General features: G+C 43.0%; 1 protein-coding gene and 1 long non-coding RNA gene across 12 annotated transcripts in view; one reads left to right on the top strand and one right to left on the bottom strand.

The window, feature by feature from the left end:
* Window positions 1-16,593, top strand: part of PHACTR1 (phosphatase and actin regulator 1) — a gene marked incomplete at its 3' end in the record, with an annotated part of 439,651 nt that extends 423,058 nt beyond the window's left edge. For 9 of the 11 annotated variants that reach the window (XM_084511511.1, XM_084511517.1, XM_084511521.1 and 6 more), the window contains 3 exons: window positions 9,395-9,535; window positions 12,332-12,408; window positions 14,606-16,593. In XM_084511511.1, the coding sequence (XP_084367637.1) occupies window positions 9,395-9,535; window positions 12,332-12,408; window positions 14,606-14,621 (234 nt within the window). Of the gene's footprint in view, window positions 1-9,394; window positions 9,536-12,331; window positions 12,413-14,605 lie in introns of those variants that run through there. The other 2 variants (XM_084511513.1, XM_084511518.1) reach the window with 1 other exon arrangement.
* The window catches only part of LOC311432935, a 162,831-nt gene that overhangs the window by 36,413 nt on the left and 100,496 nt on the right, over window positions 1-25,922 (bottom strand). The gene's annotated exons all lie outside the window — the stretch shown is intronic.

Here is a 25,922-nt window from a genome sequence, read left to right as displayed (position 1 = left end):
TCATGAATATCACAGAATCACAGAATTTCTAGGTTGGAAGAGACCTCAAGATCATTGAGTCCAACCTCTGACCTAACGCTAGCAGTCCCCACTAAACCATATCCCTAAGCTCTACATCTAAACGTCTTTTGAAGACTTCCAGGGATGGTGACTCCACCACTTCCCTGGGCAGCCTGTTCCAATGCCTCACAACCCTTTCAGTGAAGAAGTTCTTCCTAACATCTAACCTAAAACTCCAATATGTCCCAAAAGTGTTGTGTCTACAAGAGTGGCAGGCTCCTTCTGTTGATTTGTACTGAAGTCTTATTACCAAAGGATTTTAAACCTCAGATCAAGCAGAAATTTAATTGAGCATGTCAATTGTTTTGCCCAGCAGACCTCTCTGCTTGCGCTGAGTGTTTATGCGCACACACGCCCACAGGGTGAATTCAACATAAGGAAAGTATGCCACATTGCCTTTTTGTAACCATTTATGGTTGGTAACAAGAGGGGAGGGGGTTCTGCAGAAGCCAATGAAAAGACTTTTGACCTTGCACTATAGATATTGCTACTGTCCCCAGTTTTAAATAGCATCATTCCAAGGGTACAGCCCACTTCCTCATCCATTAAAAAGCCATTTTTTAAATTCCTTCAGCAATCACATTTTGTTACAGTATGATGATGATAAGTTGTAACTCGACATACTGTAATAACCAAGATTACCTTGCTAGATCTAGATGTCATATTAAAGTCAGCAATAAATACCAAGTTGAATTCATCATCTGGACAGGAAATTTCTAAAAAAAAAATTAAAGAAGTCAGGTGACCTTTAGCAAGCTGTCCTTTTAAGCACTGTTCATCCTCTTAGACTCATCTTACTCTGAATATACTAGGGAAAGAGAATAGCTGCCATTCAAACAGCAAAAACAAGGCAAATGTTGCTTGGTACAGTTTCTCAGTAACTTGTTGCCCTCCTACCAGAGGAGGTAGAGATGAAATGTATTTGAAATGTATTTGCCTGCCATCTGAGTGCCTATGGTGGGTTCTGCACCCCGTGCTCCCTCCCTTGGAGCCCCACTGGCAGCCTTGGGCACATGGACTTGTATCATTTGAGGGGACAGATGTAAATAGGAGATTTCTCTGAGCACTGGTCTCGGCCACCCCACAAGCCCATTACAGGAGTGTGAATGTTCAGAGGTCCTCTGGGAGAAGTGTTGTATCCATTTCCCTTTCACAAGGATAGATGGGTCCCCAGAAAATACAATTAAGAATTTATCCCCTCTTAAGTATGATGATTTTGGCCCAGCACCAAGGCAGTTAGCATGAGCTTGAACTCCTCCTGAGGACTTCCATTACATACACAGAGTCATCACCTGGGTTAACAGAACATGTCACAAACCACATGCAAACAGGAGTAAAACTCTTTCTACTTTCTCTTCTCTCAAACAGTATCATGTTCCCTGTTCCCCAGAGCTGTTTACTGCTTCCTATCCCCCACTGTCAATACCTGAGCTTTCACTGAGGTCTAGCTCCAAAACTAAAAATCTCATAGCAGTAGTAACAAGGAAAGTAATGAGGTGTGGCTGTTTCTTAAAACCCATGCAATAGCCTGAAATCTTTGCTCCCATTAAATTCCTGTGCCAGTACAACTTAAACTCTCTATTCACTGGAGAGCAAGTTGGAGCCTCCCTGGGAAATGTCTTGCTGTTCAGTCTTTTCTTTGATTGACCTCCACTGGCTTGCATCAGCACAGAGTGTTTAAAATAATAAACTCTTGAGAGATTTGTGACTAGTCAGAGGGAGGTGAGAGGAAGGGGGAAAAAGGCCAGAAAACAGTAAAGGTTAGCTGCTAATTTGGATAAACAACATTTAGTCAAAGAGGAAAAAGAGCTTCAGGGCATTTTCATATATCCTGCTCATATGTCACATCACAAAAGGTGCGGAGCAAAGGGGAGAGAGGGTTGTGTGCATTGATAGTTAGGTTCTGTAATTTTTCACTTTGGTTTCTTCCATAAAGAATAGCCATAATATTTCAGTGAGGTAACAAAGCAGGTAACAATGAAGTGCTAAGGCAACAAGCTTTATTGTGGCTGAAGTAGAGCAAACTTACTGTTTCACACCTCAAGACCAGAATGGCAAAACATCTCCCTCCACTTTACCTGGTGACCAGAGTGCTTTAGCTTGCTTCGTTTCCCATCCTGAGCACAAAGGGTTTTGTGTTAAAATTTCCCTTGCAAATTAGCTTACTATCAAAGATTGTAATACATGTATGCCCATTTTTACCTCCAATGATTCAAAATATAGAGGAAAGTTTCCTCTCCCATAAAAACAGTTTACATCCCCATTCACACTAAAATAATGCGCTGATTCACAATAACATTTTGTCTTTCTCCTTCAACTCACAAATCGTCACAAATAGTTAAATAGAAATGCATATGCCCAGGTGGCACACCCAGAAAAAGTGAATCACCCCTCTGACATTAACAGAAGTGGAAAAAAACTCTTTGTCGTACTTCAGAAACATACCAGTCTTTTTGCCGTATTTTTGTAATGAAACCCTTATCATGGCTCCAAGTCCTTTAAGAAAACTTCAGCCTTAAAATACCTCCCACGTTACCCTTGAAAATTTTCCAAATTCTGCAGTGTTTCTAACACCTGGGAGGACTGGAAGGACTGTGCAGCATTAAGTAATTTTGACCCAAGAGACCATAACTCACGGGCCATAAAAATAAGCTTCAGGGTGAGATCTCAGGTGAGCTGTACCCTTCTTATGAACTGACATTGAATGGACACGCACTTAAGAGAGTCTGTTCTGCAAAGCTGTCTGCCCAGCTATCACTGCCATTAAGATTTAAGGGTGTTCTGTGTAGTCCAGACATACTGACAGACCACAGTGCTTAGCAGTTCAGAAGTCTGTGCAATGGCATGAAAAGAAGGCAGTGTAGTTTCTAGCAGTACAAATAATGTAGCTTTTATTATTAGCTTAAAAACAAAACAAAACAAACAAACAAAAAAACAACCCTCTGTCTATCCTTTTCTTTCCATTTATTATGGTCGTATCTACACTTTGGCTTATTGCATTGAGTATTGTGTGTGTGTGTGTTTATGTATGTAAATATATGTAGATGTATGGCTATATATTAGCTATGTGGTGTAAGCTGTGGATTTAAGGGCTATTTTTTTTACAGCAAGAGCACTGGCATAGGATTCAGTGCATCATATTTCTGCTCGTAGCTGTGCCACGGGCCTCCCAGGTCATCTTGAGCTGGTTGCTCTGTCTCTGTGGCATAATGACCACACGGACACCAGGCTATCATCTTTAGGGATCAATAACTTCAACTATATTGAGGACAGGCTCCCTTCTTATAGCACTGTCTCTACCAGAGATACTTTCCCACTAGCTATTCATTGGTTAACAACTTTGCCCAGCAACACCAAACATTTAACAACTTCCATGTCATAAGGGTTGGAGAACAAGCAGTTTGAGACAGCAAGGCCTCTCCTGAATCACCCTTCTTTGTTCCTTCTAACTTGTTCATAGTCCTCATGGCTTCATGTCAGGAGTCTGATGTTATCACCAACCATGGGGCTTGTCAACCCCCATGGCGATACTCCCACATCTCCTCCTTCTTTATTGACAAAGAAAGCATGATTAACACAAATTAAGACACAGAGAAAAACTATCTTTAACAAACTTTGCAACCACATCCCTGGGAGAGGCAGGCACTAAGTGCTGCCCAGCCAAGGGGCTCTGGCTGCCCCTCCAGCTCCTGGAGATACTGTTTGTGGGTCCTGCATGTGCCAGCAGGACCTTCCCATACACTGTTTTGAGCTGGAATCCAAACCATGGAGGAGAGTGCTGTGATCATGTTAAAGCAGATGATGAGACAGCTGGACGGACCCATCATGCTGACACCCATCTAGGACTGGCTCCTGCTGAAACACAAGCATACCCTCAGCCCCAAGTTATTAGAGAGTAGGGCCCTTCCCATTGATTGGTGCTTTAATTTTTTACTATGACTTGCACCCTTTCTTTAACTGAGTTCAAGGTATTATGATTAAAATGTTTATTAATTGAAGGACCTTCCTCTGTCCATCAATTTAAAAAAATAAGAACATAGCATGCTTTAGCTATCCTTTCCTAGGGGGTCATACCCATACTCCCCCTTTTTTGTTTTTGAAGCATACCTTTTAGGGTACCATGGGCCCGTTCAATGATTGCTTGACCTATGGGAGAGTGGGGTATACCCATCAGGTATTGAATGTCCCAGTGTTGAAAAAAAGTGGGTTGCGGGGGCCACATATCCTGGTCCATTATCTGTTTTAATCATTTTTGGGATTCCTAATGTCGCAAAAGCTGACAGAATATGTTTACACACATCCTTTGCCTTTTCTCCTGCATGTACGGATGCAAAAATACAGGCAGAAAAGGTATCAATTGAAACATAAACATAGCAAAGTTTTCTGAATTCTGGCAAACGTGTAACAAACAACCCTATTAATGTCCATGACTGGGGAAGCATAATTGGAGATGGCAGTCCTGGTTGAAATGCTCCCATATCTCCCATGACTTCATTAATTTTTCTCAGATCATGTAACAGTCCCCACTTTCCATTCCACTTTTTGATTACAAACACCAGCAAGTTCCAGGGGCTAGTCGTGGGGACATGTCTCACTGTAAGTTGTTAAGCAACTCGGCCTTCAGGTCCTGTGTATCCTATTCCTCCCAGATTGAAGAAAAACAGGGGTCTTTTCAGGGCCTATAGGGCCTGGATCAAAAGGCACATCCAGGTCACCAGGCAGCGTAACAGCAAAGGCCTGCAATGGCTGTAGGAGCAGGTATGCCTATGGCATAGCAGGCAGATTGGCAGACGAGCCTGCAGCTCCTTCACTATCTGGCAAACCACACGTTTCTGATTGTGGTCCCACATGGCTTGTTAAAGCCTCAGAGACTGCTCGCCAGGTGCCGAGCAATCCTGCCACAACCTTGTCATTTTCAGTAGTAGAGTCCCAAAGCCTGACCCCAATTTGGTCCCATGTTTCAAGATCATAAACTGTCTGATTCGTAATAGAGGGAATAAGCAGGAAGATTCCCAGGACATTCTTTGTTTCTACGAACATACAATTCCCTGTGACACACAGCTGCTTACCTTCGGCCACTGAGAGGCAGTTGTATGCGCGAGTCCGCTTCTCTCAGCTTCAGCTTACTTTCAGCACAGGATCCGCTTCTTTCAGCTTGCTGTGTTCAGCCAAACCTATCTTCATGAGGTGATCAGTGTCCTTGTTCCTGTCCTGGTCCCTGTTTGGCAAGCCTGTCCCTATTCATTCATTTTTTGTTTTTGTCCCTGTTCTGTTAGCTTGTCTGTTCCTGTTCTTCATGTTCCTGTTCTTCATGTCCCTGTTTGGGCACCATTTGTGGCATAATGACCACACGGACACCAGGCTATCATCTTTAGGGATCAATAACTTCAACTACTTTATTGAGGACAGGCTCCCTTCTTATACCATTGTCTCTACCAGAGATACTTTCCCACTAGCTATTCATTGGTTAACAACTTTGCCCAGCAACACCAAACATTTAACAACTTCCATGTCATAAGGGTTGGAGAACAAGCAGTTTGAGACAGCAAGGCCTCTCCTGAATCACCCTTCTTTGTTCCTTCTAACTTGTTTACAGTCCTCATGGCTTCATGTCAGGAGTCTGATGTTATTACCAACCATGGGGCTTGTCCACACCTGTGGCAATACCTCCCACATCTCTGATTTTCACTTGCCCCAGTAGCTCAGTGGGAACAGAGATGGAAACCACCACTGTAATAGGGTGTACAACTACTTGAAATTACACTGTTTGCATGTTTCTGAAGCAAAGGCGGGGCAGCTAAAAATAATGTCTAGTAGTCATATGACTTCAGAGGAAGAGAATAATTAGCTTTTAGTCTGTGTTGCATTCAGGTATCATCTAAGAATGAAAAATGCACATTAACACTGAAATTTCATAGTGTGCTTATGCACTTGACAATTTTTCATGTATGACTAACTATGTGCACCATTCTTCACACCCAGTGAAGGGATGCAGTGAGCTTCAGTGCTGTGAAACATGTGAGTGATGCACCTAACTTGTTTTTGTGCAGTTGTGAACACAAGAACTTACCTCAGGTTTGTCTCATTTATTACATGGTGCTCAACATTCACCATTATTTCTGTGATTTTAACCCAGACCCAGGGCACCACAGAAGCCATATCAGCTGTTAAAGACCCTGGTGCTCTATTTAAGTAAATACCAGTAGTAAATTTACATTGCCAGCAAAAGTACCAATGCCTCAGTGGCTCTTGGTGCTCTTGCATGCTTGATGCCACCTAGACGTTGGCTTGGCATGTTGTAGTGTATCAGCAGTCATCTGCCTTCGCCTGTGGAAAAACTTGCTCATCACTAAGATGAGCACAAACACAAGAGTCAGCTAGTGTCGAGAGCTGACAGAAGCTGTGAAATAGAGCCAGTCATTTTTTGAAAAGCCTCTTAGAGATTGAAAAGCTTATAGGAGTTCCTGTTTCCCTTGTAGACATTTAGAAACACTGTTAAATTGACAGGATTTAATATTTTCTTGATGTCATCATACTTCATGTAATACAACATTTTATTAAAGAAACAATCCCATTCTGATTTCAAGTAGAGTCTAGGCTTTGTCCTGAAATGATAAAAGCTGAAAAGTGTACAGATAATATTGGTGATTCATCCTTAATTCATGTTGTTGTAAGGAAAAAAAAAAAAAAGAAAAAAAAAAGCAGATGATGGAAGTAAAGATGGAGTCTCACCCTTTGAAACGTTTGGCTGTAATCGTAATATCATTTTAGTACAAAGATTTTCTCTATTCGCATAGCCTGAGCATAGATTTAAAAGAAAAATTGGAAGAAAAATTCTGCCATGCTATCTGAATAATAATGCATCAGTGCCAACAAATTTGCCAGCTTCTAGTACTAGGGCTGATAGAAAAACCTAGCCATTTGAAATCACATTCGATAGGAGTTGTAGGACAGGGAGAAGCCTCACTCACAGCATTAATTATGGTTATACACCAGGCCTGGTACAAGTTTGTATTTCTTGCTTTTGTTAAAAGCCCATCTATTAATTGTGCTGTGTATATGGCTTGCAGGTAACTTAGGTTTAGCTATCAGGGTTGCAGGATGAAGAAGCAATTCTGTTTTGTATGAAGAGTGAAAAATTATATTTTTAAATCTATACATGTTTCAATCTATTTTATTGCACCCTTTGTTTTTTCTGACTTTATTTATTTATTTATTTAAATTATTCCTGCTGTATATGCATTTTGCTTGTAAAACAAAGGTGACCAAAACATGGTGTCTAAGTTCAGAAAGGCATGCTTCTTGCTGACCTCAGCATAAATGTGCTCTTTGACTGACTAGAGTATGGCTGGCCTGAACACATATTAAATGGGGCTTTTCTTGGGATGCTGTTGGAGGAAATAAGAGGAAGTTTTTAAATCCTGGGTGACAAACACATGCGAAGCAGCTCCTCCCATGAATCTTCATGCCTCCCACAGAAGATGGTGTGTATGAGAAAGCTGTCTAGTTTTAAGATCTTTGCAATATTCAGAAGTTTCTAATTTGTTCTTTTTCAAAACAGCAAGGAGTTTTTTTTCCCCTATTAAATTTTGTAATTTACCTTAAAATGGCTTTGGAGGCAATACATGAATCACCAAGCTGCAACTTGATCAATGTCTGTTGTCCTAGGCAAGGGCATTACATGGCAGAGTGTAGAGTAGTGCTCCTGGATACACTTTTTTTTTTTTTTTTCACATGATTTCTCGCTATTCTATGTGTGCAAAATAGTTCAGCTGTAGCCAGGAGGGGTAGAGCATGGCTCCTGTTCTCCTGAGCAGCAAAGAGATGGGACATTAGCGCAGCTTTGCAGACTCTCTACGTAAGTTTGAACCTGCTTTGTGTGTGAGAACTCAGAACTATCTGTGTAAGGAAAGCAGCCCCGCTGTGACCTCCAGGAACAACCCTCTCAAGAGAAGAGTGAGGCAACTATCCATTGCAAGGCCAATCATGCAGGAACTTAAATGCAGAGGCAGGCTGGGGTGGGGTGGTGAACAAACTTGCATCAGCACCTGGATGATGGAGGGAAGTAGGCTTCTTTCTTGTGCTCTCACAAGTTTTTCATCCTCTACTTAGCATCCTGTCTGGTTTGAGTCTTAATTCAGAATATTCATCTGAGAGATGAAATGCAGGGACCTGAGAGACTCAATTTGGGATTTAAGTGGAATTGCATTCAGGAGCCTAATTACCTTTGCAGAAAAGAGTCTCAAGTGTTTTATCTACTTAACTTTTCACTAGTCACAAGAGTGAAGTATTGCAAAGTAAACTTTTTCTAATGATAGCATGATACACTGTCTAGCTAATTGTTAGCAGGATGTGATTGTTTTTCCAGGAAATATGATTACAGATGTTTCACTAATGGAGGATTAGCAGCTTATGTACATCCATGTGCACACATCTGTAGTACCTTTCTTCAGAAACAGTTGTGTAATTCCACTTGACACTAACCAGCAAGCTGTGCATCCAAGGAGAATTGATCCCCCAAAACCAGTATCTGTCCTTGGCCATGTAACTGGCTGGACAATACGTGGACTACCAGCACACTACTGTTTCTAATTTGAGAAAATATTTTTGACTGTGGCTGCCCATTCTGCTGTGGAATTTGAAAGAACTGGCTTTGGAACAGTGAAGAGGCTTTCTTGACATGATACAATCCACCCTTGTAACTTCTTCTTTGGCTTGTAGTATGCAATATAAACTGTTCAAGTCAAATATGCTGTGACATAAAATTGAGCTGCAGCACAAAGTGAAAAGTTCAGTGAGCAATAGTCATCATCCTGCCTGCCTTTTCAGGACATAAGGACAAGTCTGTGGAGTGTCAGAATGGTAAGGAAAGTTGTTCATCACTTTTTGCATATAATTCAGGGCAGGAAATGCTCTGTTCCTGTGGCTAACTCTTCTCAGGCAGTACTAAAGCACACACAGCAGCTCAAGGCGGGGGAGTGTACAGATTGTCTGAAGTTATGTTGTGGCCTTCATCTCTTCCTTACACATTGGTGCACTATGTTTCTTACATTACATCTAATTTCTGCCAGGGGTGATCAACCTTAACCAGGAATCAGGGTCTCCAGCCACAGCTGCTACCCAAACAACAGTGTGCTGCTCCAGAAGCAAGGTGGGATGAAAATCTCCCAGGTAGCAAGTCTGTGAAAGTTTATATAAAAACAACAGTACCAGGAATATCTGAACCCTCTTGGTATGACAATGATGGTTGTAGTAAAACAGATCACAAAACAGCACTTTGCAGGGAAGAAGGGAAGTCCTGATGGTTTTTTGCACTTCTTCCTCAAACCTGCAGCTGAGTCAAAGGCCTACGGTAGAAGAGCTGCGTGAGAGGAAGATCCTCATCCGCTTCAGTGACTACGTGGAAGTGGCAGACGCACAGGACTACGATAGGAGGGCAGACAAACCCTGGACACGACTCACAGCCGCCGACAAAGTAAGTGAAGCAAGTTGGGGAAAGCCATGCCATGAATAGCTACAGCATGTTGTGGCAAACAGTACCCCTCGGGTCCCACAGCCATCAAGGGAGAGACCTCCACGTGAGCTCCCTTCCCACCACACCAGTGGTTTCTTCTCAGTTCACAACGTTTGTTGTTTGAGTTATAAATCTATGGCAAAAAGACTCCTATATGTGTGGAAACCTAGCAGTGTTACACCATCTGAAGAAAGGATAGAGTATCAGAGCCTTTGAGGAAAAGTGTTGATGGTGGCCCTGTGGTATTTATTTGTCTTGCCACATCATCCTGCCAGCTGAGAGCACCTGCAAGTGTTTCTCCACAGGACAGGCCTAAGAGTGCAGTGTGACAGCAGACCTTGACAGAACTGAGCAGACCTAGGTGCAAAAATGCCAGCAGGTCAAACTGGCAAAAGCACTTCCACTCCACTGAAGCCAGAAGTACCATTGTAACTACTGTTTTTTGCCTTGATAGAGGCCCTTTTCAGTTTAGTTTTCAGATAATGTTGCATAAACTAATTTGAAAAAAAAAACACCTTCCTCTGGACTGTCCACAGCCTGTGACATACTGGGTTAAATTAGCTTTTCCCATTTCACCACTCCACACTGGACAAGATTTCAGTCAACTGACTTAGCCAACCTATCGGTTATTTTCTCCCATTTGGTAGATGAGGCAGGGAAAAAAAATCTCCAACCAGTTCTGCCAGCTTTGAGAGACCTCTGTCTGGATTGAAAAGCATGGAGAGAGGGAAGGCAAAAGATGTGGTGCCCAGCGAGGTCTTTTCTCATCCCTGTGAAAAGAACAAGTATTGAGTATCACAATTAAATGTAGCCTTGAGTATCACTACTAAATGTAGCCTTGTAAATAATTCAGTATGAAGGAAAAGTATTTTGAAGTCACTTTTTTATAATGCAAGGTCAATATACACATCAAAGGGCTCAAGTTCTCCAAATCAACCTTTTCTCGGCAAAGCAGAAGAAAATATGTTTGTCATTCTAATATAAAAGTCCCCTCTAGCATAAAGAAGCAGATACATACTCTTTTTTCACATTTTGGTCATCTGATAGGGTATTCTGATTTGTGCCATTCAGAGCACCTGCTTTCCCCACCGTGTCCTCTGTTGCAAAAAAATAGCCAAATTGCAACCAACTCTAAAATACCTGACAAATCTGCAACATCCTATAAAAGATTATTTTCTTCCAAAACTCAGATTCAGTGACTGCCTTCACTGATTGGCACAGGCTAGATTTATTGCAAAAATAGATTTTAGTAATGGGATTTTCTGTTTCTCCGTAAATCTTACTCTGTGTGCTGGATGTGGGGAACTGCGTTCAGTCTGGCTTCATCTTTACGAAGTCTGACTGCTGAAAGAATGAAAAGGGTACTTCTAAATCTTACCAGCAGATGAGGGACGCAGGGGGTAACAGATTTCAGACCTTGTGGGAGTCAGCAGCCTGTATAACCTCCTTCACGGTTGATTAAGCAGCAAATTGGTCTGCTGAAGGCAGGCCCTGAAGCTGCTGCATAACTATCTCTTTGCCCTGATAGATGGAGGCAGAGCCTGATAGACATTTCTGAAGTTAAAAAAAAAAAAAAAGCTCTGTAAAAAGAGCACAAGAGACCTTTTCTGTAGATCACATGCACAAGATCTATCACTTAGGGCTTGTTCAAGCAAAGGTAGTTGGTGAATGGATCAATGGTTGCTGCAGAAGCTCTGTTCTGGGCTCGTGCTCTTTGTACTGGTTTAGATTTACTTAATCAAGAAAAAATACTGGCAGACACAAATACTGCTTTCAACCGCTGATTCCAGTGTTCTCAGCAATGGTGCACGCCTTGAAGTCATGGGAGCATTCAGCCACAGCAGCAACTTGCACGTCCTCTCTATACACTCCCAGTAAGGCCCACTTACAAGCTACGGATACCACAGGGCTGTGAGAAGCCTGTAATTTGGGACTTGGGACCTGAGCCAGTTCTGCTGAATTCCTTCTCCACCAAGAAGCCAAATCCCTCCAAGTCACCCCTTGCTCTTCAATATTTCCCTTCCTGTCACTCATCCCTAGTTTTCTTTTCCCCAGTGGACAAACGGCAGAGGCTATAGGTAAGCAGTTCTCCTGCTGATACTGAATACAATTTCTGCTGGATTAGAGCATCGCATCGGTTCAGCACATGGCAGAGCTGGGGCAGAACAGAGGAGGGGGGCAGAGGGGCACATCCAAGGCAGAGAGAGGGGACCAGAAAAGCAGTGCCAATCCCCTTCCTTCTCAAGTAAGTTCAGCCCGTTTAGATGGCTTCACCAGAGGAAATTCAGGACCACATAAAGGGGGGGAGACATCTCAAATACGAGTCTGGTGAGACGCAGCAACACCAAGTTTACTCACAGTCCAGCTCTGAAACAGAACACAGTGTCTGAGAAACACTGGTGCCCTTTTTTTTTTCTCATGCTTATTCTAATTTGGATTTTGTACTTGAAAGTGTTTACAAGTTCCAATTGTGACTTATTATGCATTGTCTACAATATTGGGAGTATCTGCATTGTCTACAATACATTTCCGAATTGATCCATCCCACTCACGCATTTATCTCTTCCATTAATGCAATTTAGAACATTTATGTTTTTTTCCTTTTCACATTTTAAAGTTTCTTTTTATGTTGTCTTCTCTCTCTGATAACGTTATCTATCTGCTTTGCTATATTAAAAATACAATGCTTTGAGAACAAAGTGAACTTATTTTGATCTCTCTCATTTATATATTTATGAGCTTATTTGTCTCTTACAGGCAGCCATTCGAAAAGAGCTTAATGAATTTAAAAGCACTGAAATGGAAGTTCATGAATTAAGTAGGCATCTAACAAGGTAAGCTAAGATTTTTTTTAAGACTAGGAATGAATATTGCCGTTTTCAAAAAAAGTATTTAAAAAATCAGTAGCTATTTCTTGAGTACCCTCTGAGCACTAGACACCGTTTAGAATTACAAGCTGTCAAAGAAACTCACACAGATGAACTCATACTGCCATATTTACAGGGTTGTATACAAACATGTGCATCTGTGTAATAAAGCATAACCTCCTTTTATTTTATTTTAAATCATCATGCTCTAGTGCCTGTCAGTTCTTCTGATACCAAGAGTAAATAGTGTTGATGTCTGAAGAGCAGGACAGGGAACTCTTGTAGAGCAAGCACACAGAAGAGGATGAATGAGTGACTGCAAATCAAATGCTGAGTGTACAGCTATTCCATGCTACTCACTTCCATGCACAGATCTTTTAGTCCTGTTCTCCACATCTCACCATAGGCAATATAGTGGGAAAACAATGAGATCTGCATTGTAAGAGAGGCACTTTTTTTTTTTTTTTTTTTTTTTTTTTTTTGCCAAACCACACTGGCAGGTCAGGACACTTCATCTAACAGTCTGTGTTGAGCAACTCTGTCTTGAGGCCGGGATGAGCTAAACTCCTGGAAGCTCATCTGAAGTCAGTCCTTTGCAGATCAACATTAACTCACAGTTACGGATATACAGTAAAGACGAGTGGTAGATTTTAAGGCCTAGTGAGACATTCAGGACAAGTGAAGAGTGAAATTGCGTGCAAAACTGGAGCTGCCCTTGTATTAATAAGTTCATCAGATAGGTGCTCATAAAAAAATGCAGTTAAAACTTTTAAGAGAAATACAGAAAAGCTTAAGGCAAAATTAATTTTGTATTAGGGGATTTTTTGGTGTATAAATTATTAATTATATTAAAATTCACCACATCTATTATGCATATCCCCTTGTGGAAATTATATAACTTCAACTTCCTATCATGGGTGAGGATAACTGCATTGGGATGTGTAATAATGAAGGACTGCTAGAGACAAGCAAGCTGCCTTTGAGAGCCAGGAGGTCTGGAAGAAGCTTTGTGGTGTGCAGTAGGCCTGGAGCTGTTGAACCCAGTGACTGAGGTGTTGAGGGACATTTGGCTCACTCTCTCAATCCTCCAGGAGAAAAGTATCAGTGACTAACTTACAAAGGATGAGGTTGTTTAAAAGGCGGTTGTTGCTTCAAGGAGTTGAGCTCCAATGACTTCCATGAGGTATATTAGCATCCCACAAAATTAGAGACTGGTTTAGTTTTCCAGAAGATCACTCTACCTGCTTGGCTTTTGCAGGTTTCTGGGCAGTATTTGGCTTCTCTTCCACTGCTGGGGTGAGGAGTCACCCTTCGAAGTTTGTGTTTGAAATCTATCAAGTAGCTTTGACCCCATTCAAATCCGGATCTGGAATACTCAGAGCTACAGCTAATACAATAGAAATTGAAATAAGGGTTTGTCTGAAGTTCAACAGCATTTAATGGTTAGAGAAGTGGCCTCAGGGAATATGCACTTGAAGGAAGCACATTTAAACAAGAGAGTAATTCCCTTAAACAAACTTAGATGTGTCACCATTATAAATTCATTAGCAAGGCAATGAGCTGTTCATATCATTAAGCAATGGCACAAGGTGGACAAAGAATATAAGTTCAAAAAATTGAAAAATCAAACCTTAAAAAACACATTTGTACAATTGACAAGCACGAGCCTCCTGACTGCACTTGCAGAAAGGGTGGCCATTTGAGCCCTGCTTGTCTCTTTATCTGAAGACGTTAAGGAAAAATTCTTGACTGGTATATAAATCATCTTCCTGGCTGAAGAGCTTAAGGTCTAGCTAAACCAAGCAATTGTTTTAGAATCAGACATGGTGTGGCTTGAAGGAGGACTAGCTAATCTGAAATGGCTCACACTAGGACCAGGTAGACCTAAAACTTTTCAGTTTTCAGTTGATTTTGATGCAAACTGTTAATGCCTGTGAACTCTTGAGTCTGGCAAAGACCAAGGCAATTTCAGTGCGTGTTTTGGGTCCACAGTGCCAGCATAGTGGATGTCAGTATTGCAGGAATCCATCTGCCTATGTTTATCACTAACTTTTAGAAATTAGTGTTTTGTTTTGCTTTGATTTTGGTTTTGTTTTTTATGTACAACATGCGTGTGAGGATATTATCTTGCTAATTCTCTTCTTTTTTTCCCCTTGCATTTTAGGTTTCACAGACCGTAGCAGTTCAATTCTACCTGACTACTATGCCATCTTCAAAACATAACTAAAAGGAACCATAAGTGCTGGTATTACTCACTTTCCTGTTACGTACAATGTAAATCTTCTGAACTGCCTTTTTTTTTAAAAAGGAAGAAAAAAAAAAGAAAAAAAAAAGAAAAGAGTAGAAAATAAATATTAAAAAGAAAAAGAAAATTGTATATACGTGTGATGGGTACTACAGCATCATCAGACCTGCTGGTTCAAGCTTCAATAACAGGAAATACCCCTGGTGGGAATCATGCCAAGACCTGGCATCTATGTATAAGACTTTCCTGGCACGTGGATTTGCCGTACATGTTCAAGCCCAGCTGGTGGGGCATCCATTATTTCATCTTCAGACACCCCTCATCCTGACAAGCCTCTGTCAACTCAAGAGTCCTGAGATAGTGTTCAGGGAATCACTGGCCTGGGTGAAGTCTCCAGCAGACCTGCACCTATGGCACTGAAGTACTTTTGATACCAAACACTCCTTTTAGTCTGCAAACGCCTTACGAGAACAGTGAAGGAGCAGAACTACTCTACAGGCCACCCCATCTGCAAATGCCATCTGACTACAAAGGCATTTGCTTTCCCTGGGCAGTTATTTGCCCAAGAAGACAAAGGCATCATCTGTGAAGAACAGGACTCCCTGCTGAAGGCTGGTTCTAGTAACTGCTTATTTTTCATCTCTTTCAAGAATAATTTCCTAAACCCAGGTATGAACCCAGCAGCAGTAAGCTACAAGAATATTGAGGACAAACAAGCAAAACCCATCTCTTCATAGTCACTTGCATGGCATTTGCTCAGCTTGTAGTTTGTTTTTAATGCTCAAGCCTCAAGATCGGGACACCCACTTGCTCTGCAGAGGGAACACACAACAGGAAGACCCAGGGCTTTGATAGCAAGCTTTCCTGCACCAAGTGTTCAAAAAATTGGTCCTAAACATGTACTGAGAAAAGCATGACAGTGTGGTGCCTGGCCTAACAAAAGGAATCTGTTGCATTGCTATGGAATTGTCACTGGCATCTACAGCTGAAGCATAAGGACAGAAATCCAGGGGTGTTCTGTTTTGGTTTTATTTTTATTATAGTGGTTTAACACACAAACTGACCAAATAGGGCTCAGAGAGCTGGATGCTCTGGGTCTGGTTTACCTACCAACTCAAGCATGTGCTTAGCACTAAGCAAGCATGCAGATAGTCTCACTGAATTTAAGAATAGATCTCAGAGGGTTAATTGAAGACACATTTAAGTGCTTTTCTTAACCTAGGCCAGCACCTTCCACATTCAAGTCCTTAACTAGTAATAATGACAGCAAGCTTGGGTAAACATTGTTGAGGATTCTTTTCAAGATAGGACACTATCATGCCATGTTTTGAATCAGTGATCCCAAGGATTGTAGCAACATTACTGTAAGAACTTCCAGATTATTACTTCAGGACACCTTTTTGCTTCTGTACCAGCTATTATGCTTTGAACAGAGAAGCCAAAGTTTGTTTTGTTTTCTTTTCTTTTAAATTGCAGCATTACCATTACTTTATTTTTTATTTCTCACTGTCTTCCATGTATCTATCAACTCTTCTGCATTCCCTTTCTGCCTCCCCTGCTGCCATGCTAACATAGCTGTTTATTAATTGCGGGCTGAGAGACATCTCGCCCATCAGCATTTTCTGGCCAATGCTGCAGAACGCCAATGACTTCTGCCTCGTCTCAGGCCTCAGTCTCATTCCTCTGGTCACAGGAGTAAAGCAAAAGAAGCTGCATGTAGCCTGTGGAGTCACTCCAGCATCCAGCCTGCCCAAACAACACTGTCAGGAGGCTAACAGACTCCATCTGCACTTTGCAGTGGTACTCACAGGATTACAGCACAGATTTGTGCTCCATTGGAGACAAGTGGAAGTTAAAAAAAAAAAAAAAAAAAAAAAAAAAAAGCTGGTTTCTGGTGCCTCATTTTTGAGGCATCTGCCTCTGATGTGATACTCTTCCCAAACCAGGCAATCAGACAATGATTCCCAAATAGACACAGTGATCCCTGTATCAGCAGCTCACAGTGGCTTTAGGTTCATCTACAGTGAAAGCCTGTGCTGTGCATTGTTATCAGCTCAGTGCAGCAACGCCAGGGCACTCATAGTCAGAAATATACTGCTTTGCAGTTACATTCCTGAAAAGCTGGGGTTCGTGATTTTTAAATTTATTTCCATGCACATATAACAAGACCACATTACAAGCTTTATGAAGGGAAAACAGAACCGTAGGCTTTTGGTCACACACACTGCCAGCATAGAGCCTATACCTGCCCCGGCATTATTAGCTTAGAGGCTCAGCATGCAAAGGAAAACCAGTTAAGGAACAGTGGAGACAGAAATCACAGGGTGTGGTATGGAGGAAAAAGTGATTTTTTTTTTTAATTTAATGATTAAAATCAAGAGGAAAAAGGTAGAAGAAGTAGCCTGTTGTCTGTGCTAGAGCCTACAGGGGAGCAGACCCCAGAAGTGCCCACAGCTGCCAGTCTGGTACCTAAATAAACCCTCGGGCAGTGGTTGAGGAGCATAATAGCCAAGTCCTGGGTAAATGCCACCCACCCACTACCTTGCCTTCAGCTGATGCCACCCACTACCTTGCCTGGCTGCTCTTGGCTTGGACTGGTGCACGCTTCGTTGGGTTAGAAACTGGCTGGATAGCCGGGCCCAAAGAGTCATGGTGAATGGAGCCAAGTCCAGTTGGAGGCCAGTCACTAGTGGCGTCCCCCAGGGCTCGGTGCTGGGGCCGGTCCTCTTTAATATCTTCATCGATGATCTGGACGAGGGCATTGAGTGCACCCTCAGTAAGTTTTCAGATGACACCAAGTTAGGTGCGTGTGTCGATCTGCTTGAGGGTAGGAAAGCTCTGCAGGAGGATCTGGATAGGCTGGAGCGATGGGCTGAGGTCAACTGCATGAAGTTCAACAAGGCCAAGTGCCGGGTCCTGCACCTGGGGCGCAATAACCCCAAGCAGAGCTACAGGCAGGGAGAGGAATGGTTGGAGAGCTGCCAGGCAGAGAAGGACCTGGGAGTGATGGTGGATAGTCAGCTGAATATGAGCCAGCAGTGTGCTCAGGTGGCCAAGAAGGCCAACGGCATCCTGGCTTGTATCAGGAACAGTGTGACCAGCAGGGCAAGGGAGGTGATCGTCCCCCTGTACTCAGCTCTGGTGAGGCCACACCTCGAGTACTGTGTTCAGTTTTGGGCACCTCGCTACAAGAAGGACATCAAGGTGCTTGAGCAGGTGCAGAGAAGGGCGACGAAGCTGGTGAGGGGCCTGGAGAACAAGTCCTGCGAGGAGCGGCTGAGGGAGCTGGGCTTGTTCAGCCTGGAGAAGAGGAGGCTCAGGGGCGACCTTATCGCTCTCTATAGGTACCTCAAGGGAGGCTGTAGCGAGGTGGGGGTTGGTCTGTTCTCCCACGTGCCTGGTGACAGGACGAGGGGGAATGGGCTTAAGTGGCGCCAGGGGAGTTTTAGGTTAGATGTTAAGAAGAACTTCTTCACTGAAAGGGTTGTGAGGCATTGGAACAGGCTGCCCAGGGAAGTGGTGGAGTCACCATCCCTGGAAGTCTTCAAAAGACGTTTAGATGTAGAGCTTAGGGATATGGTTTAGTGGGGACTGCTAGCGTTAGGTCAGAGGTTGGACTCAATGATCTTGAGGTCTCTTCCAACCTAGAAATTCTGTGATTCTGTGATGAGCCCATGATGGCAGGTCCCTGCTGACCTCTTAGCAAGCTGTCCATCTCTGGCTGTCTCAGGATTTGTGCTGTCCCCATAGCAGCGATGTATGGCAATGCTTTTTTTTTTTTTTTATGATGTTAACTCCTAACTGTCTGATCAGACACCAGGACACAGTGGAAGAACCAACATATTTCTCCTAAATTGCAAGTATAGCTTATTACTGGGAAGGGAGAAGAAAGAGAAAGAAGCCATACAAAGTGTTTGACACTAGTAAGCATCACAGAACTGGCACTTCACCTGGTTTTAGCTTTGGATTTGTGGATTTAGCAAAGTTACCCTTTGGCAAGGCATTCTTCAACAAGCTTTCAGTGGCTGAACAATGCAGTGTATCCTCAGTTTGCACACCCAGCTCTGTCATTTGTGGGAAGTTGTGAGCAGACTGAGAAACAGCTAGATTTTTTGTTTGTTTGTTTATAAATCTGTTTTCTTGAGCACTTGGTTTTCTCATCTATGAAAGCCACACACAGCAAGTAGCTGTAATTCTGTTGGGAGACAAAAAAAAAAAAAAAAAAAAAAAAAAAAAAAAAGGAGTCATGATTCTCCATCCTCCATCGAGCTGGATTACATGAAGGAAATAATGATAACATTCCTGCTGAAGACTCAGTTAATACCAGTCATCTTCATTCACATTAGGAAGAGCTTAACAGTAGTAATAAAGGAGTGTCATTTAGAGAATGAAAAAAGTCAACTCAGAACAAAAATTGCTATTCCAATCATTGGTCTCCAGGGCTGATAATGCATGTAATATACCAGAGTTAAGGAAGAAAAACATTTTGTCTACTGAATCCCAATGGGCTATCTATCCATCCTTAAAATAACCAAGTAATCTGACACCTGTCCTACAGACTATGGAAACAGGTTGAAACTGAGGAGAAAAAAGAGAATAGCAACTGCAGGAACTTCTAGATAAAAGTTTTGTTTGTTTGTTTTTTAAAAAAGTTATGGTGAGCTAATGCAACACTGGCATTGCCCTCTCAAATACCTACACCCTTGCCAGGAGTCAACTGTAGGGACATGGTGATGTATTTATGACTAACAGGGAAGGTCACCATTGTGGCCTTTCCACACTCCACGCCCTACTCTTAGGTAATTGCAAGCTAAAACAGTTTTAGGCTCCAGGTTTCCTGTAACTGGACTCAGGCCAGCTTTTGTATCTAACACACACTAGACACTACCATAAGAGATAGAAGGTGGGAAAATAATATAGTAGACCTTCATTTTTAACTATGTTACATTAATTGAAACTAGGTAAGCCCATTACACAAATATATTTCAGCCTAAGGCTTGTGTGTAACCAGAGCACTTCGTCATCACTGCACATAGACACCAAACCCACCATCCATTATTTCTACAGTGCCATCTGTACAGTGGAAACACTAAAAAACCTACAGACTGGGAGCACTTCCAACCTGCCTAGTGAATGTTTGCACTCACACAGTCACACACAAAAAAGGGTAAGATGGTAACCCACAGTTACATGTGAACAGGGGCTCCCCAACGTGCCTGCAAATAAAACCACTTTGTATAGCCATGAGAGATGACTAGGCTAATAAAAATCAGGAAAGAAAATGGGGGACAAATTATTTTTCCCAGGTGTTCAGTCCGCTTGAGCTTGGAACAACTTCTGTAAACAAAGAGGAGGTGATGGGCACATTACCTGCTTTCTCATGTGCCCCAGGTACTCCTGCACCAGTTGCATTTGCCAGTTGATATCCAAGTGTATGTATATAGTTCGTCTTTGTATAGGAGTGAGTGTGGTGGCTGTCAAACGTGCTCTTCCAGTATTGTAATTTAACAGATTATGGCTGTATGAAAACAATGTAAATAAGTAAAAAAAAAAATTAAACTGGATCTCTATGTCCTAATTTTTGTACATACTGAAACTGCATGGTATTTAAATTATTGTTTGTCTCTGATGTATGCAGTTTCTTTAAAAAAAATCATTTAAAAAAAAAAAAAAAAACACCATTCCTGTGTCTGTGCATTTTATCACACTCTGTCCCAGTGACCAATGCATTAGCAAATGACTGCAGCTAAAGATACCAGCCCTTCTGCCGCCAGCTAGGCTCAGCACTTCAGCACCACAACACATACATGCTTCTTGGTGGGGAGCAAGGCAGAAGAGACAGATGTACTGGAGCTGACCTGTGGGGGCATTGTGTTGGCTGAGCCTCTGGCACTGCCTGTGAGCTGGTTCAATGAAGGTGGGCAAAGGGTAGTCAGCGACTGGTACCTCAGCTGCTGAAGTTGTACTCAACACCAGGCTAATGAAGATGGAGAACAAAATCAGCAGTGAACACTAAATACACACACAAAAAAAATCATAATGTGATTAAGAGGAGAATGCCTCTGAGTGGTACAATCAAGTACTGTTGCTGTTTAGCAAAGCAGCCATACCTGCCCATCCAGCTACTTTTCTGTGGCCTCTTCCTCTCTTCCCCCAGCCCCAAAAACCCCTGAGTAGTTTCAGTTGTTGCAAAGCATTTCAGGCTGTGACAAGCTACTGCCTCCAATCAGTGACAAGGGGAAGAGAAACTTTCTTTACATGGCTAAGCGTGTACCTTCAAACAGTTTCACTAGCACTCTGCACAAAGTACAGAAGCTAACAGATGTCCTTAGGCTATTTAGTTTTCATAACCGACGGTGCAAAACGTCTGACCCCAGAGGTAACTGTTGTCACCCAGCATCCTCACCATCGCTGTCAGGCAGGAGCAGCTTCCCTGCTCTAATGCATATGGAGGCTTCCACTCGCACAAAAATAAGAGGTCTGTATGCTTTAAGTAACCAAATTCTGCTTATTTGCTTTGGTGGTGTGGGTACATACCAAGATCAAAAGGCTAGTATTGGGTTTGTTTCTATTTTGGTAAGTTTTCACTGACCTCCTTCCAACTGTTCTTTGTGTGTGTGTGTGTTTCCATTCTAGCTGCCAGCAAGTCTGTAGCTTTCCAGTGAGGTTTGGATAAATACGTAAAAAAAGAAACAAAACTTGTTTTTGACTAAAGATCCCCTTTCCCCCAGCTAGCTACAGTTTCCAAAGCAGAATTATATTGTGTTTTGGTTATATATGGTAATTTCCATGCTTTAAAAAGAAAAATATTGGTGGGACTACATTGCACAGGGAATGTGAGAACATAAACTAACCTGTTGCACAGAGATCCCTACACAAGGGCCGTATTTTTACGTTTTGACTGAAGCATTTCATAAACTGGCCTAAGTAAGGAGACAAGTGTGTCTTCAGTAGAGTCCATGCAATTACTAGCAATCGAATTGCAATCTAATGCCATCTGTAGGCAAGAAATGAAGAGGAGGGTTGGAAAAAAAAATTATCCATTCATCAGGCAGCATGCAATGACTAGCTCTGCAAAGCGTTCATGTTACCTCTATCAGCTAGTTCAAACTGCTTCAGAAATGTGACTAAGCCCACAGAAACAGCCAAAAGCCAGGTGCAGCCAGAAGTCACTCTGCTGCAACATTCATTGTTAATGGGACATAAAATACAATAATCTCTATTTTAGCATCTATTTTATGAGTGTTTAAGTTTTACATACATGGATACATAAGCCCTGAGAGGTAAGATGTAGAAATACCTTTAACAACCTATTGAAACCTATGATGAAACCTATAATCTAAAAGCTAGATACATACATAAGAACTAATCTTCAGTCCAAAGCACTCACCTCTAGGCATCTACATTTTGGGGGGGATGGGGAGCATGCTGGGTGCACTGAGCAAATCCTACAAAGGCACAGGAAACTCCATGCTGCTAGACACTAGCCCAGCAGAACACCAACAGAAAATCTAGCCAAAGAAAACAAACAGTCTGGTTCTGCTGCACTTAACGAAGAGGGATACTGCAATCTGCTCCATGAGGAAAGCCAGCCTGCGACCCTCGATTTGGAAGGTGAGAGTCAGCACCCAGGAAAAAGGAACCTGAACACCCTCAGGCTGTGAGGTGCAGGAGCGGAAGCCCCAGGTGAGGAGCTCTTCCATAATTCTGGAGCCCTGTGGGGGAACAAACCTCAGCCTCCAGGCTGCAGACAGCACCCCCTGCAGCAGCTGTTCAGGACACTCTGGCCAATTCTGTTTCCACAGAAACCTGTTCCACATCACTGTTACTTTATCAACCCCTCAGCTGCCATCTCAGTCACTTTTTTCTCCACTCTCCTGCTTTTCTTTCCATGTTTTCGTGCCCCTCACTAGAGTTCAAACCACTCATCATTTTTCAAACATCATCCTCTGACATCCGCCATTACTTTGCTTATCTGGAATTTCCATCACACGTTTGCATTTGAACTGAGAAAGAACTAGTGCATGCAACATGGAAGAGCACATATGTGGCATTCCTGTAAACCTAAAAGAGAAAATACTGCTTGAAGGAAGAACTGGACCAGATTAAGCTTATTTTTCTTGTTTGCAATTTCCACAAAGATATTTAGCAGGGGTGGATTACAGGCGGGAGCTTTCACTCTCCAAATTGAATGCTTCAGTGTTTTCTATTGTCTATGGGGAAAGAAAAAAAAACAAACAAACAAACAAAAAAAACACAACAACTTAGCAGTAAGTTCTGTATGAACAAAGAAGTATGCAGCAAGCAGTTGCATACCCTGTCAGTCAAGCAGAAATAATGTCAATAAAATTAAAATAACAACAACAAGGTTCTCAGGAAAGAAAAAGAAATCAACATCAGATGACTCTTACCACAACCCTGCAATGACATGGAGCTAGCAGAAGACAAATCAGAAAGTTAACCCGTTCCTCAAATTACTTAGCTAGGCATTTCAGTAGGATGCTCAGCTATGTGAAACTTTAAAGGAATCTGTAAGGACGAATAGTCTGTAGCACATAAATGAACAGATTCAGACTGCCCACTAAAAATGCATAGCTAGACACTAACTGTTGCAGTGTTTTTGTGCAAGAGGTTGAAGAGCAACTGTTAGCCATGCATCATAGGCTGACAGAATGGTTTGGGTTGGAAGGGACCTTAAAGACCACACAGTTCCAAACCCCCTGCCATGGGCAGGGACACCTCCCACTGGACAAGGTTGCCCAAGGCCCCACACAGCCTGGCCTTGAACACCTTCAGGGTTGAGGTATCCACAGCTTCCCTGGGCAACCTGTGCCAGTGCCTCACTGACCTTTGAGTAAGGAATTTCCTCTCAACATCTAATCTAAATGTACCCTCTTTTAGTTTAAAGACATTCCCCCTTGTCCCATCACTGCACTCCCTGACAGTCCCTCCCCAGCTTTCCTGTAACCCCCTTTAGGTACTGGAAGGCCACTGTGATGTTTCCCCAGGGCATTCTCTTCTCGAGGCTGAACAACCCCAACTCCTTCAGCCTGCCCTCATAGGAGAGGTGCTCCAGCCCTCTGATCATCCTCATGGCCCTCCTCTGGACCTGCTCCAACAAGTCCATGCCTTTCTTGTGCTGGGGGCCCCAGAACTGAGTGCAGGGGTCCAGCTGGGGTCTCATGAGAGCAGAGCAGAGGGGGGCAATCGTTTCCCTCGCCCTGCTGGCCATGCTGCTTTTGATGCAGCCCAGGACACGGGTGGCTTTCTGGGCTGCAAGTGCACTTTGCCAGATCATGTCATGTTTTTCATCAACCGGGACCCCTGGGTTCTTCTCCTCAAGGCTGCCCTCAACCCATTCTGTGCCCAGCCTGTATTTGTGCTTGGGATTGCCATGACCCAGGTCAAGACCTTGCACTTTGCCCTGCTTGCATGCCAAGCTCCGGACTGATTACAATCGCTGGAGGCACAGAACAAAGCTTCCCAAATGGTGGACTCTGCTGTAAATTGGGACTACAAAGACATTTACTTTGACCTCAACCCTGCTCATCACATGATAGGGGCAGTGACAGCTCACATTTTGCTGTTCTATTCTCTCAGGAAGTAGGCCTCAGAGTTAAAGCATTATGTTCAACTTAGCAGACATCACCAAAAAATTAACTGAGCATAACTTAGCCAGATTCATACTTTGTCTTTTGGGAATTCACTAAGGGTTGTGATTTTTTTTTTTTTTTGCATTAATTGTATCCTTCATAAATCCACAGCAAAAGCTGCACATGAGATATACACAAAAGCCTCTTACCAGACTGTTGAAAGAAGCATGGTGTTAAGCCGTTATCTATTCTCTAGAGAACTCCCCTTCTTCAACGTTGAAGACAGAGGTGAAGAATGCATTAAGCGTCTCTGCCTTGCCTATGTCGTTGTCTGTGAGGAGACCTTCCCCATCAAGTAGCAGACCTATGTTTTCTTTGGTCCTCCTTTTTCTGTTCACATATTAAAAAACCCTTTTTATTGTCTCCCACAGACCTGGCCAGCTTCAACTCTTAATTGTGATTTGGCCACATGAATTTTCTCCCTACGAATGTAAACAATGCCCCTGTATTCCTTCCTCATCGCCTGACCCTGCTTCCAGCAGCCATACATCTTTTTCTGCCTACGCTCCAGAAGATCCCTGGTGAGCCAGGATGGCCTTCTGCTCCGCCTGCTTGACTTCTGATATTTTGGAATTGCCTGATCCTGTGCTTTTAGGAGGCAGTGCTTAGAGATTGACCACTGATGGACACCAATACCTTCAAAAGCAGTTTCCCAGGTGTGTTGAGTCTGTCTGAGCTGGAGTCACCTTTTCCCTGCAGCAGCCTGCACAGTGCTGTACTCTGCACTTGTAGCTGGAACAGCACTGATATCACTCCAGTGTTGTGTCTATTGCTGCGTAGTGCTGGCACAGCATCAGGACTCCTTCCAAGCCCCCAGGAGCCAGCAGGCTGGGGGTGGGCAAGTGATGGGGAGGGGACATTGCCGGGGCAGCTGACCTAAACCAACTAAAGGGATATTCCATAACACCTGATGTCACACTCAGCAATAAAAGGGGGGGCTCTCATGGGGGAGGGGGCTGTTCCTCCTGAACAACCACTACACTTTTGAGGCCCTGCTTCCCAGGATGTGGCCGAACACCACTCGCTGATGGGAACTAGAGAATAATTTTTTTTTTCTCTCTGTGCTTCCGCACGGACTGGTTGTTTCTTTTGTTTCTGTTTTTCCTCCCCATTCCCTTTCCCTTTAATTAAACCTTTCTCATCTCAAACCTTGAGTTCTCTGTGTTGTATTTTCTCCCCCTTCCTCTTTGAGGAGAGGGGGAGTGAGAGAGCAGTTGTGGTGGAGCTCGGCTGCCCACCTGAGTAAAACCACCACACCAGGGGACCTTGCTGACTAGTTCCCTGAGCAGCCTGAAGTCTGCTTTCATCATATCCAGGGCTGAAGGTGGCAGTTTTCCTTCTGTCACCAAAAATTTTAAACTCAACCACTTCACGGTCATTATGACCGTGACGGCCACCAATTGCCACATCCCCCACAAGACCCTCTCCGTTTTCCAGCAACAGATCAAGAAGGGCACCTTTCCTAGTTGTCTTCCTTAGCACCTGCACCAAGAAGTTATCATCTAGGTGCTTTAGGAACCTCCTGGACTTGCTCATGTCAGCCGCGTGGTAATCCCAGTTGACATCTGACAAGTTGGAGTCCC

The sequence above is a fragment of the Aythya ferina genome (genome assembly GCF_964211825.1).
Source record: "Aythya ferina genome assembly, chromosome: 2".
Taxonomy (NCBI): Eukaryota; Metazoa; Chordata; class Aves; order Anseriformes; family Anatidae; genus Aythya; species Aythya ferina.
This window is presented reverse-complemented; position numbering and strand designations above follow the sequence as displayed.